Below are 15062 nucleotides of genomic sequence, written 5' to 3'. Positions count from 1 at the left end.
CAGAGAAAAGGTAGAACAAAATCCTAGTTAAGGTGAACACCTTAGGAAGATATAGGGTCCTGGCCACAAAGCAACCCTTTCCATATAGATAACGGGAAAAAGTTCCTTACTGTTCAAGTAGCAAACATAGAACTTACTGCATAGAAGAGCCACAGGAAGGCAACCCCATGTGTAAGAACAGACAGAGAAGAATCTTTGATAAAAGTCACAAAGCAGTCCAAAGAAATGGACATAAACCCCAGAATGAGATCCCATGGAATCACTGGGAACAGACAGCAAGAGCAATGTAAGCAAAATCCTGTACAAGGACCCCCATAAGGAGAGAGGGGCAGGTCCACACTAGGCCACTGTACAAACAGGATACCAGTGTGACAAAACAACCATGATTCCCTCAAGGACACACTGCAAAGCATCAAGTGATGCCTGCTGTACAAGTCTAAGCCCAGCAATCTACTATAAAATGGTTAACAAATTCGATGCTACCAACAAGATATACTCACATACCAGGGTGGAGCAGAAGGGTGAAAAATGTTATGCATGACCAGGTCTTGACAGGCCAATGTACAACAGTACACAGGGAACATTTACTGACAAGGCGGACTCACAGACCCACTGCAAAGCAGTAGGGGTCAATCAGTAACAACTAAATAGAGTGAAATAATGCCAACAAGAAGGAACACATGTTCCTACTGCAGAGCAGGGGGGTCAATGATCATGGACAACAAGGGCACTTTATGCTGCTGTACCAACCAGACTCAGGGAAACCATAGCAAAAAAGGATTCTCCCGAATCTTCTCTGAGAAATAGGAGTTTATGGCCATGATCGACTAGGACACCATGTTTCGTCAAATGACCCGTACACAAGAGACAGTACCAGCAAAAGCTATTCATTGATTTACTTCAGAACAGGAAAGCCCCATAGCTATCCACATACTAGGACCACAGGACATCAGACAATAGAATTTAATGAGGAAACAGCCACAAGGAAAACTCACAGACCAGTTACAGAGCAAAAAGGTACTAAAAATGCTGCTTGTGACCGAGTACCTGCAGGCCACCCTACAACACAATGCAACATAGATAGACCCAGTACATTGGACCTACTGCAGAGCAAAGGGGGTCGAGGGTCTTTTGTGGCTTGGACAACATAGATGTCTAAACAACTGTAAGCAAGTGAGCCAAGATCTGCAAGGGTACTCACAGAATGACTACAGAGCAGAAAAGTATGATGGCCTTCCAGACAATGTCACAAAAGTCCGCTGTATAAAAAGTACTAACAAGGATACGCATAATCCTTCTGCAAAGGCAAAAAGGGGTTAAAGGCTGTGTGTTATTAGGCCACTATCAATATGAGGTACTCACTGGCTCGATGTAAAGCAGGAAGGTCACTGGCCCTGCATAACTAGGACGCCCTAGGACGTTGTACAAATAGTACGCAGTAAGATATTACTAATAGGAATTACCGTATTTTTCGCTCCATAAGACGCACTTTTTTCCCCCCAAAAAAGGGGGGAAAATGTCAGTGCGTCTTATGGAGCGAATATAAAGCGGCCGGTCCGGTATTTCTGCCGCCACCATGTCAGAATACCGGGCCGGCCGCTCAGCTGTTCTCTCCTGCAGGGCCTTACCTGTTCCTCGCTCCAGCGCTGCACAGTCTTTCCGCGCTGGCTTCTGTGACAGCCGGGTGCCCACTGCGCATGTGCTGCGCTTTGTGAATGATCCGGTGTCTTCTGGGACACATGACAGGTCCCAGAAGGCGCCGGGCCATTCACAAAGCGCAGCGCTTCTCGCACATGCGCAGTGGGCACCCGGCTGTTACAGAAGCCGGCCCGGGAAGAAGAGCGAAGGACAACTCCGCGGAAGTGGGAGCGGGTACCTGTCAAATTCAGGTACCCGCTCCCCCTCCCTCCTCAAAGGTCAGCAGTCTCTGATCATTCCCTGCACTGTCTGCAGTCTCAGGTCATTCCCTGCACTGTCTGCAGTCTCAGGTCATTCCCTGCACTGTCTGCAGTCTCTGGTCATTCCCTGCACTGTCTGCAGTCTCTGGTCATTCCCTGCACTGTCTGCAGTCTCTGGTCATCCCCTGCACTGTCTGCAGTCTCTGGTCATCCCCTGCACTGTGTCCGCAGTCTCTGGTCATCTCCTGCACTGTGTCCGCAGTCTCTGGTCATCTCCTGCACTGTGTCCGCAGTCTCTGGTCATCTCCTGCACTGTGTCCGCAGTCTCTGGTCATCTCCTGCACTGTGTCCGCAGTCTCTGGTCATCTCCTGCACTGTGTCCGCAGTCTCTGGTCATCTCCTGCACTGTGTCCGCAGTCTCTGGTCATCTCCTGCACTGTGTCCGCAGTCTCTGGTCATCTCCTGCACTGTGTCCGCAGTCTCTGGTCATCTCCTGCACTGTGTCCGCAGTCTCTGGTCATCTCCTGCACTGTGTCCGCAGTCTCTGGTCATCTCCTGCACTGTGTCCGCAGTCTCTGGTCATCTCCTGCACTGTGTCCGCAGTCTCTGGTCATCTCCTGCACTGTGTCCGCAGTCTCTGGTCATCTCCTGCACTGTGTCCGCAGTCTCTGGTCATCTCCTGCACTGTGTCCGCAGTCTCTGGTCATCTCCTGCACTGTGTCCGCAGTCTCTGGTCATCTCCTGCACTGTGTCCGCAGTCTCTGGTCATCTCCTGCACTGTGTCCGCAGTCTCTGGTCATCTCCTGCACTGTGTCCGCAGTCTCTGGTCATCTCCTGCACTGTGTCCGTAGTCTCTGGTCATCTCCTGCACTGTGTCCGCAGTCTCTGGTCATCTCCTGTACTTTGTCCGCAGTCTCTGGTCATCTCCTGTACTTTGTCCGCAGTCTCTGGTCATCTCCTGCACTTTGTCCGCAGTCTCTGGTCATCCCCTGTACTGTGTCCGCAGTCTCTGGTCATCTCCTGCACTGTGTCCGCAGTCTCTGGTCATCTCCTGCACTGTGTCCGCAGTCTCTGGTCATCTCCTGCACTGTGTCCGCAGTCTCTGGTCATCTCCTGCACTGTGTCCGCAGTCTCTGGTCATCTCCTGCACTGTGTCCGCAGTCTCTGGTCATCTCCTGTACTTTGTCCGCAGTCTCTGGTCATCTCCTGCACTGTGTCCGCAGTCTCTGGTCATCTCCTGCACTGTGTCCGCAGTCTCTGGTCATCTCCTGCACTGTGTCCGCAGTCTCTGGTCATCTCCTGCACTGTGTCCGCAGTCTCTGGTCATCTCCTGCACTGTGTCCGCAGTCTCTGGTCATCTCCTGCACTGTGTCCGCAGTCTCTGGTCATCTCCTGCACTGTGTCCGCAGTCTCTGGTCATCTCCTGCACTGTGTCCGCAGTCTCTGGTCATCTCCTGTATTGTGTCCGCAGTCTCTGGTCATCCCCTGTATTGTGTCCGCAGTCTCTGGTCATCCCTTGTACTGTGTCTGCAGTCCATTGGTTCAGAATATTTTTTTTTTCTTGTTTTTCGCCTCAAAAACCTAGGTGCGTCTTATGGTCAGGTGCGTCTTATGGAGCGAAAAATACGGTACTCACAGACCAATGTAGAGTAGTGTACAGCAATATAGAGTGAAATGCAAGCAACAAGGGTTACTTACAGTGCACAGCAGTAAGGATTATTGGCCGCACATGACTAGGTCACCCTGGCCCAATGTACAAACTGTGTACAGTGAGAGCTTACCAACAAAATGTTCTTAAGAACCACTGCAGAGCATGAGGAAGCAATGGCCTTCTGTGACAGGGTCACCAAACGCTGCTGTACGGCAGTACATAGGAAAACCATTTATGAACTGAAAAATCCGCTGGCCAAAAACACACAGATACCTAAAGCAGCCAAGACAAAGTATAGGATACACTATACAACACACCAATATCAAAACACACTATGTTACCAAAAGTATTGGGATGCCCCTCCAAATCACTGGATTCAGGTGTTCCAATCACCTCCATGGCCACAGGTGTATAAAATCAAGCACCTAGGCATGCAGACGGCTTCTACAAACATTTGTGAAAGAATGGGTCACTCTCAGGAGCTCAGTGCATTCAAGCGTGGTACCGTGATAGGTTGCCACCTGTGCAATAAGTCCATCCGTGACATTTCCTTGCTACTAAATTTTCCACGGTCAACTGTTAGTGGTATTATAACAAAGTGGAAGCAACTGGGAACAACAGCAACTCAGCCACGAAGTGGTAGGACATGTAAAATGACAGAACGGGGTCAGCACATGCTGAAGCACACAGAAGTCACCAGCTGTCTGTAGAGTCAATAGCTAAAGATTTCCAAACTTCGAGTGGCCTTCAGATTAGCACAACAACTGCATAGAGAACTTCATGGAATGGGTTTCTATGGCCGAGCAGCTGCATCCAAGCCTTAAAGCACCAAATGCAATGCAAAGCACCAGATGCAGTGGTGTAATGCACGCCACCACTGGACTCTAAAGCAGTGGAGATGTGTTCTCTGGAGTGATGAATCACTCTTCTGATGGATGTGTCTAGGTTTGGCAGTTGCCAGGAGAATGGTACTTGCCTGACTGCATTGTGCCAAGTGTAAAGTTTGGTGGAGGGGGGATTATGCTGTTGGGTCGTATTTCAGGGGTTGAGCTTGGCCCCTTAGCTCCAGTGAAGAGAACTTTTAAAGGAGTCAGCATACCAAGACATTTTGGACAATTTTACACTCCCCACTTTGTGATACGGTTTGGGGATAGCCCCTTCCTGTTCCAACATGACTGCGCACCAGTGCACAAAGCAAGGTCCATAAAGACATGGATGAGCGAGTCTGGGGTGGAGAAACTTGACTGGCCTGCACAGAGTCCTAACCTCAACCCAACCCAACTCACTATTAAACCCTACGAACAGAGACTGGGATGCCATTAAAGTTTATGTGTGTGTAAAGGCAGGCGCTCAATACTTTTGGCAATATAGCGTAAGTGCAGCGCTACCAATAGGAAAATAATCAGTACTATAATAATATATAGAAATTGCAAAAAACATAAGTGAAGAGTGAACACAATATAAAGCGATCAATACGCTGAACAACAAATTTAATCACTGTTGCAATAAATTAAAATTCAATAGCAATAATAAAAGTCCTCTGAAAAGAAAGCCCAATATGAAGTGACAGTCCTCTGAAGAGTGAACTCAATAATTAGTGTTGGAAGATATTTTAGTGACTCCACTCACACCGTGTCCTCCACCAAAATAGATCACTCCGAGTCTTACCAGAGCGTGTGCGACCTCCACATCAGAAGTTACAAACAGCGTTTGTATTAAACATGATGTTCCTCCACACCATGGCACTTGGGAAAATCACTCGCCTCCAGATCGCTCTCTCAGTGTTCAGTAACATGTAATGGAATGCAAACACTTCCCATAGTGTAAATCAGGTTACTACATGTATTAAAAGCGGTTAAAAGGGACACTACAAAGTCTGGATCCTCCTCTCAGGTCCCCCACCAGCGCTCCTGGCCCCTCCCTCCCATCAAGTGCCGTCCCCCCCTCACAGCTAGCAGCTCGCTATGAGGGCACCTGAGTTGCGAGTCTGCGTGTCCATTTACACACAGAGCCACGGCTCTGCCCCACCCCCTCACTCTCCTGATTGGCTCACTGGCTGTAACTGACAGTTACAGCCAATCAGGAGTGAGAGTCCCCGGAGTACAGAGGCTCTCTTGGTCACCGTTGGATCGAGAGAGGGTTCAGATAAGTGTTTGGGGGTGGGGGGGTGGGGGGGGGGTGGGGCTGCTACATACAGAAGGTGTTTTACCTTCATACATAGGATTGCATGAAGGTAAAAAAAAACCTTGAGCCTTTAGAACCACTTTAGCTTTAAAAATGTTCAGAAACCCAAAAATCGATTTTTTATTTTGTTTGGCATCATGTACAGGGATCTTACCAGTAATAGAGCTTCTTGTTTCAGGCTGACAAAACTAAGCTGCTGCCTTGTAGTCAGCAGCAGTATTGTAAGCCTGCCATACACATTATTGCAGCTTGGCCTATCAGGTCTGAAGCAGGCATGCAAAGATCAGACAATGATCAACTCACGACGGCAGCTTAGCATAGTCAGCCTGAAACAGGAATATCTGTTACTGGCAAGATCACCTGCTAAGAAACTTTGAAACTAAAAAAAAAAAAAAATGCTTTGCAACTAAAACATTAAAAAAAAAAAAAAAAAAAAAAAAAAAAAAAGAAAACAGTATGACACGATGCAAAAACTCTGCAAAATGGATTTTTCTAAAATTTCAAAGTTCATTGTTAAACCTTCTAAATCTACAGTTTTCATAAAGATAATACCTGGTAATCCAGATGCTTGTTCAGGTACTCCCTGTTATAGGGTGACAACACTTTGTCCGTCTCCCAATTGGGCTCTTATGTTGTCACATGGCATTTTGATGGAAATGACAAGAGGAAGTTTCAAAACACATACACAGATGCTGTAGCCATCAACAGGAAACCTGCCCTAAGAAATGCCATCACTACAATACAAGCATGTAGACAGGAAGTGGATGCAACAAGGATGAGGCAGATCTGCAGCACTACTAAGCAACAAAAAATGCAGAAAGGTAAAAACTTTTTTTTTTTTTAAATAAAAAATAGTAACTGTTTATGATACACGGTACACTCAAGAGCTAATGTTTTACAATTAGGCTTTACATGTACTTTGAGGAAAGGAATAACTACAGTCCACTTACCATAATTTGTCGAACCAGCTTTATTGTTTCGGGCCATGGTCGGTTCTGGTTATACTTGGCATGGAGGCGTTCCAAAAGGGAACTCATCCTTGCTTGGGTCCTAAAAAAAAAAAAAAAAAAAAAAAAAAAAAAAAACACAAGACAAAAACACATTTACTATGACTTTACTAATTCATAAATATTTTACAAACAAATATTCTATGACAACACAATTGAAACTTTGTCTTTACAGCAGACTGGATCCTCTTCTTCTCGGGTTCCCCACAGGCTCTCCTGTCTGTTGGGCGCCCCCACATCAAGCAGCTTGTTATAGGGGCACGCTGCTCCGTGTGTCTATTCACACAAGGAGCTGCGGCTTGGCCCCACCACCTCTCTCACTGGCTGACTGGCTGTGATTGACAGCAGCGGGAGCCAATGGCTCCCACTTCCTGTCTCAGCCAACGAGGTGGCAGAGACCTGGGGCAGCTGAGGCTGTCATTCACATCACTGGATCACGATGAGGCTCACATAAGTATTGAGGGGGCTGGGAGCACTGCTGTACACAGAAGGTTTTTTATGCAAGAAGGTAAAAACCTTCAGCCTTTACAACCACTTTAAGGACTCATTTACACCGCAATAGTTGCGTTCACTGTGCATTTGTGCATGTGCAACTACATGCAGTTTTAGTGTGTTTGTGGTGCACTTTTTGGAATAACATTTTATTTATTTCATTGTACTTTCTTTGGGAAGTCGCATTTACATGTGTTACAAGCATTCATGAGTGTTTGCACATGTTGATTTGCATTCCAGTGCAGAAAAATGCAACATGCTGTACTTTATTTAAAATGCATGAAAGCGCTGCAATGATGTAAACTAGGCTCATAAGAATACATTCATTTTTCTTCCATATGCATTTGCAGTTTTTTTCCTGCATTTAAAAAACCGCACATGACTGTATCTGGTGTAAACGAGCCCTAAAGTACGACAGAAATCACAGAAATAGTTATTCAGTTACATAGATTTTGAGGGGAAACTAGACTGGAACAGCTGTTCATAGCAGCCAGCATCTAGCATTCATTTTCAAATGTACACTGAACAAATGGAAGATAGAAGCTGATTGGTTACTATGTATAGCTGTTCCAAATTCTGTCTGCACCAGTATTAGTAAATTTCCCCCAAACTACTAAAAGCCTCCACTTTCATAGTCTTCTTTTCTTCTCTAGCAGTTGCACATGTGATTACATATGACTGCCCAGTCCCATAGGCACCAGTGTTTGACCCAGCACACTTGGTAATCTAGCAGAGCTGCTCAGACATAAAACATCTGTTAAAAGCCAAGTTCACCTTTGTAATATGTTACAATACGGCACCTTCCAGTCATCCATGACAGCAACCCCACCACCACCACAGGAGGTACAGGCAGACAGCTGACTGAGAGTCTGCAGGATCCTAGCATTGCCACCGCACAGGCTGCAGTGTAAAAAAAAATAATGAATGCTCATTTTTTACCTGCAAAAAGATGGGCATTTATTTATTTATATAAAAGGTGAACTTATCCTTTAAGCCGGCCATAGATGGATCGAAATTCTGTCCAGTCCCCAATGAACTGGCCAAATTTCAATCCATCTATGGGCAGGCTGGTTGAACTGAAGTCAAAGTATCAATGAACTTTAGAACAAGCAGCCTGTAGGGGTTTTTTTTTTTTTTTTTTGGTACGATCGTTGTATTCTAACAGTGAGAGGTTTCTCTGCCGTCAGAATACACTGACTGTGTTGATGTGGGAATAAAGTGATTTTGTTTCCTTCAACCCATGGTTGAAGGAAATAAATTTGCATAATGCATGGGCTACCTTACTCAGCAATAGAGATCTTAATGAGGAACCTCATATATCTCATAGCATACATCTGTGATGCCCAGGGACAGAAATATACACGGTACATGAATAAGGCCTTCTTTCTGTTTTTGTTTCTTTTCTTTCTTTTTTTAACAGCACTGTCCAACTGAATCTTGATCAGATGACCTTGCAGCCAAGAGGTCCCACACTGAAAGTACTACCAAATCATTCTTAGGGCTCGATCACACTAATTTCTAACTCTTGCCAAACACCCCTATAGTGTTAGACAGGAGTTTGGGAAGTGTTTTTAACGCACCTCAAACGCTCCCCAAACGCCCTATGCTCGTTTTTGAGGCGTTTGCCAAGCGTTTAAAACCGCACCACAAACGCCTATAATGAAGTTTAACGGTATTAATGCTCCACAACCGCCTCAGAAACGCCCCACAAACACCTGCCAGGCGCTTGAGGAGCGTCAGCACAGACTTGAATGAGAGCCTTCAACTCCTTCTGACTGGACACGAGGCGTCAATTGCTGAGACTCGACCCTAACGCTTCAGTGTGAACAGCACAGTGTGCTGCCAAGTGTAGACTTTTCATAGGCGTTTGAGGAGTGTTAAAAACGCTTCCCAAACGCCTAACAAAGCTAGTGTGAACTTAGCCTTATTTCCAAATTGATGATCAGGAGAACAGCTTCCCTCAGCAGCCATGTTCCCCGCAGGAAGAGTATCCAGAATTCGATCAGGCTGGGAACTGCTGTGAAAATCTTCCAGACCATTGAAATGATGCTATCTCCTTGCCAGTCATACCCCCAGCTTTGGAGCTGGAATAGGATGCTACCATGTCCCATGTCAGACACTACATAGCATTATGAGACATGTGAATCAGTGAATTTAGAACCTACATTACCTGGTCACACGAAGCCACACTGTAGAACTGGTAAATGGTTAATATAAATCTTGAATGGAGCTACGCATATGGTACCATTTACCAGAAGGTTACCATCCGGCCCAGAATTCTCATGCAAAGAGCTGGACAGCTTGCTCCCAAATTACAAGGTTCAAACTAATGAGTGGAGAGTACAGCATTTGTCTTCTGGAAGAAAAAAAAACTCTGGACTAAGCACCATCTAATAGGAGACCTAGGTACGCCTATGACTAGTCGGTTTCAGCACCAGCTTACTACATGAACCCCCCAAATCCACAAAAAACCTGAACAGTCCTCAGGACCCTGGCGGATGAGTTCTGAAATGAACGGTCATCCTCCCCTTATGGGGGTAATCTGCAAACACAACAGAGCAAGCACAGGACTAGCACCCTTGAGAATACTTGAGGTACATAGAACAGACCAAAAAGAAAGGGCTACAACTGGCAGTGTTATGTGTCCATCATAAAACACCAGTAGCGAAGATGTGCTGAAAAGATGGGGACCTGCAAGTGAACAACATGTCCCCAGAATTAAGAAGATTGCATATAGGAACTATGAAAGAATAAAAATCCTCTGAACCTTTCTCCACCCAAACATAGGCAACTACCACCAAAAAGCAGTAATGCCAGAGCAGTGTGAAGATCTGCTGGTCTTTGCAAAGAAAACAGGTCATACGACCTAAAACAGGGCAGGGTAGCCCATTAGTTTCCCCCAGATTACATCCTCCACCACCACACTGAAATGTCTTGGGTTTAGATTGAAGAAAAAACAACCGATTCTCCCTCATACATGCTTTACAAAATGAATCAACCTATTATGTATGCACACTTGTAAGGGAAAACACCAAAAAGGGAAAACCAAAAAGAGACTTAGTGCAAAAAAATCACTGAAGTTCCTTTTATTTCCTGTCTGTTGTTACTACTGGAGACAAAGGCAGCAAACAAAACAATTGGATAAATGTGAATAAGCCCAATCTCTCCCCCCGATTTATGCTGCTGCCCCTGAGCTTCATCCAGAGTGTAGGCGCTCTAATACAGGAAGTGCGTTACTGGCCATCAGGTGAAAACAGAAGGAGAAAAGCCTAAAAAAGAGAAAACTAATATAGCCACCACATCTAATGATTGGCAAGTTGGCGGGTGGGCGACGGTGAAGGGCGGGGTTTTTTCGGCACCTGTATCGGTGCTTTTTTTCCATTTCGGCCACCGGACTTTCCATGCATCCCTAGCTGTAACTGCAGATTTCTGAGGCTGCTACAAGCATGCACAGGCACCTCTACGTTTCTACACTTTATACCAGCACTGATAGAAGGCTTAATTCACAATGCTTTAGCACAATTGTAACCTTCTCCTGTCCACAGTATGTTCTGTGACAAAATGGTGGTCTTGAAAGTCCACACGTCACACATGTAAATCCCTGGGTGGTTGATTTTTCTGTGCTCAAAACATGCTCCCAGCACAGAAGAACAAGCTGTCGAAGACAGATCTCAGGTCTCCATTAACGAACAGCAGCAAGCGGGACCAGCTCCCATTCCTGGGACCACTGTGACAGCCAATCACAGTAGTCACATAATCACCAATCCTTCCTGCCCCGTGCGTACAGACCGTATTAAACAGAGACCATGGCTGGCCGGTAAAGGGTTAAAGCACGGGTGTCAAACTGGCGGCACTTCAGCTGTTGCCAAACTACAAGTCCCATGAGGCATTGGAAGATTGACAGTTACAAGCATGACTCCCAAAGGCAGAGGCATGTTGGGACTTGTAGTTTCACAACAGCTGGAGGGCCGTCAGTTTGACACCCCTGGGTTAAAGGATAAATGCATGTATATTTTTTGCCCCTTTGCTCTGACCTAAACCATCCCAACCTCTCCCTCAACAGCTCAGTACTTACTTTGGTCCGATGGTTGTCCTCCAGTGATGGTTTACATCCAAAGCCACCCTCCTGGATTGGCTGATTGCCATGCCCCCATACAAGGATGTCAAGGTCTGCTGCCCATCTCCCTCCATTCTCCAAAAGCAAAAGAATGTACCTTTACCCTCTGCAAATGTATACAGGTAAACCAACGTCTACAAGAAACATGGTTTTGTTGCATAATCACCGTTTACACAAAAATCAAATATACTGAAAAATTAATTATTACTAGGGATGCAGCGAAATTTCAGTGGTGGAAATGTTTCGGCCGAAAGCACCCCTATGGGCCTTTGGTCGATATGAAAAGCACCGGTACAGGTTCTGAAAATAACCCTGCTGCCAGTTGGTCCTCAGCCTTACCTGAGAACCCATCCACCAATCCCGGTGAAGGAAAGATGCCTCCACTCATCTCTATGCCCTTGGAGGACCGCAGCGAAAAATGTTTTAAGTGCCCCCATCCTGTGCTCAAGTGTAGTGGTGAACGCATACGTAGGCCACTCCCACATATGTAAACAGTGTTCAAACCACATGTGAGGTATCACCGCGAATGAGTGATAGTAATAATCCTAGCACTAGATCTCCTCTGTAACTTTAAACTGGTAACCTGTAGAAACGTATAAAGCGTCACCCATGGTGGTTTTTAACCCCTTTACGCCGGCCGCACACAAATGTGCGGTCTCCTGGCGTCTGGGCCTAGACGCCGAGCAGCCGCACATTTGCGTTAATGTAAGAGAAAACATATGTGCTGAGAGCACGCGCCCTGCGTGCTCCCAGCACATATGTCCGGTACTCACGGAAAGGTCCCAGTCTGCTCTTTCAACCGGGACCTTTCCCGATCATGTGACCGCCGTGACGATGTGTCACATGACCCTAAACCACGCCCCACCCACCCCGCGTCTGAAACTCTTAAAGGGCCGGGAGGCGCCGGCCGGAAGGGGTTAAGTACCGCAGTTTGGCGCCATTCCATAAACGTGCACAAATTTAAAGCAAGACATGTTGGGTATCTATTCTCGGCGTAACATCATCTTTCATATTTTACAAAAAAATTGGGGTATATATTGTGTTTTTTTTATTATTAAAGTGTATTTTTTTCCAAAATAATTACATTTGAAAAATATATACATTTTTAAAACTGTCCATTTCAGTTTCGGTTAAGTGTATCCTAAATTTTCAGTTTCAGCACCAGAATTTTAATTTGGGTGCACCACCAATTATTACAGGTACTTACATAGCGCTGTTCATTTACGCAGCCTTTACATACATATATTCTACATTCACATCAGTCCTTGCCTTCGAGGAGCTTACAATCTAAGGTCCTGTAAAATAATTATATACATTTCGAAGCATAAATAACTGCAGTTCAGCCACTGATTTTTCAGTGCTTCAAATGTGTATGCAAAAAGATAGAAACAGACATATCGACCCAAAAACAAGTCCATTCTTCACTCTTCAGTGATGCTTTGTTAAAAAACCATCACCAATGGGTGGATTTATTGAAAGAATATGTAAACCTAACATTTCCTATTCCTGATATGTGCTGCTATACCATGTACTTGCATAAAAAGCTACCCTGTACTCTCTGTATAGCTTCCTCAGTGTGAATTCCCTGGTATTCCTGCCAGTCTGTCTGAATTTCTATTTAAAAAAAAAACTGACCACATTAGGCATGCGTGTGCAGCGTGGTCAGTTATCTAGCTGTGCTGGAGATTATAAGCTCCAAGGAGCAGGGCTCTCCTATCCCTCTTGTATTGAACTGTATTGTCTCCTGTTATATTGTAAAGAGCTGAGCAAACTGTTGGCACTATATAAATCCTGTATAATAGTAATAATAATGTGCTCTCCTCCAATGATCAGACTTGACACTATGAAGTCCAGTGTGCTGCTGCTTCTCCTCCCCCAGCTCTCTGTTCTCAGCTGACTTGTGTCCCCATTGGGGAGGACTTTCCGTCAAGTCCTGTCCCATAGCCAAAACAGGAAGTGGGAAGAAATTCCTTCAAATTAAGGGGAATCCCTTGGGGCCCCCAGAACCAGTGTCCCCATTAAGGAGGGGGGTTCTTCACTTCCTGTTCCATAGCCAAAACAGGAAGTGAGAGGAAATCCCTGCAAATTAAGGGGAATCCCTCGGGGCCCCCAGAACTAGTGTCCCCATTGAGGAGGGGGGTTCTTCACGTCCTGTTCCATAGCCAAAACAGGAAGTGAAAGGAAATCCCTGCAAATTAAGAGGAATCCCTCAGGGCCCCCAGAACTAATGCCCCCATTCAGAAGGGGGGGTTCTTCACTTCCTCTTCCATAGCCAAAACAGGAAGCGAGAGGAAATCCCTGCAAATTAAGTGGAATCCCTTGGGGCCCCCAGAACTAGTGTTCCCATTGAGTAGGGGGAGTTCTTTACTTCCTGTTCCATAGCCAAAACAGGAAGTGGGAGGAAATCCCTGCAAATTGAGGGGAATCCCTCAGGCCCCCCAGAAATAGTGTCCCCATTGAGAGGGGGGTTCCTTTACTTCCTATTCCATAGCCAAAACAGGAAGTGGGAGGAAATCCCTGCAAATTAAGGGGAATCCCTCGGGGGACCCCAGAACTAATGTCCCCATTGGGGGGGGGGGGGTCTTCATTTCCTGTTCCATGGCCAAAACAGGAAGTGGGAGGAAATCCCTGCAAATTAAGGGGAATCCCTCGGGGCTCCCAGAACTAGTGTTGCCATTTGGGGGGGGGGTCTTCACTTCCTGTTCCATAGCCAAAACAGGAAGTGAGAGGAAATCCTTGCAAATTAAGAGAATCCCTTGAGGACCCCAGAACTTGTGACCCCATTGGGAAGATTTCCCTTCACTTCCTGTCTCATAGGCAAAACAGGAAGTGAGAGGAAATCCATTGGGACCCCCAGAACTAGTTTCCCCATTGGAAGATGTCCCCTCTAGTACTGTTCTGGGGACAAACCACAATTTGGAATTTTCTTTTTCATTCACTTTTGATAATAGCAGTAAATAGGACAAATGTAGGGGTGAGTCTCCCTTAGGGGGGGCACAGACAATAAGAACCTGACAGGGGTGTCACCCCCTCTGAACTGAAGAGTATTGCCTTTAGTTATACTTCACGCTTTCTATGACCGGGTTGGGATATAAAGCAGAGCCCGCTCTGGTCAGGTCTGTCAGCAACAACCACAGGACAAAGCGCCGACAATGGCTGAGTCATAGGAGTCTATGGATGACGTCACCACTCGGTCGTGGCGCGCTCTCTCCTCTCCGGTCGCTTTGTAAGCTCGGCTTGATACACGAGCAGTGCCGGCACTTTCTGCGTAGGAACCCTCAGCGGAAGGCGTGAGGCACCATGGCTGCTGTACCCAGCCGGGCCTTTCCTTCCTCCCTCCACATTCCCGCCCTCACCACACATGTATATTCTACACCCCGCTCTCACCCTGGGCTCTCTTCCCTCGGCGCTCTTCCGATTATAGCGGCCAGGGCCTGCACTCCGAGCCCACAGCTCGGAAACCAACCCTTCGCTCGCTCTCCATACACCTCGCGAGACTTCAACCGAACACAATGCAAATTTCCGCGAGAGCACAGCTGACCTCGCGAGCTTGACCAGGTGTAATACACCGAACGGCCGGAGGAGGGCGAACGAATGACAATAACAATTCGATCTGCAGAGAGGTTTTGTTCTGAGCTCTTTTCTACTTAGTAGATCACATGATGTGGGCGGGCTGTGCTGCCAGTATGGGGTGCTATCTGGATTTAGAAGGT

The 15062-nt window shown here is 46.4% G+C and overlaps 1 protein-coding gene across 1 annotated transcript in view; it reads right to left on the bottom strand.

Moving 5' to 3' along the window:
* Positions 1 to 14862, bottom strand: part of MED1 (mediator complex subunit 1) — a 96993-nt gene extending 82131 nt beyond the window's left edge. The window contains exons 1-2 of the mRNA XM_089654870.1: positions 14737 to 14862; positions 6684 to 6783 (exon numbers count right to left, since the gene is read on the bottom strand). Coding sequence (XP_089510996.1) covers positions 6684 to 6770 — 87 coding nt within the window. The 5' untranslated portion in view covers positions 6771 to 6783; positions 14737 to 14862. The remainder of the gene's footprint in view (positions 1 to 6683; positions 6784 to 14736) is intronic.
* Between the last annotated feature and the right edge of the window lie 200 nt (positions 14863 to 15062).

This window comes from Staurois parvus, unplaced genomic scaffold (genome assembly GCF_062004578.1).
Source record: "Staurois parvus isolate SC_StPar_1 unplaced genomic scaffold, SC_StPar_1.0 ptg000813l, whole genome shotgun sequence".
Taxonomy (NCBI): Eukaryota; Metazoa; Chordata; class Amphibia; order Anura; family Ranidae; genus Staurois; species Staurois parvus.
The sequence above is the reverse complement of the archived record's forward strand: the minus strand, read 5'-3'. Positions and strand labels throughout refer to the sequence as shown.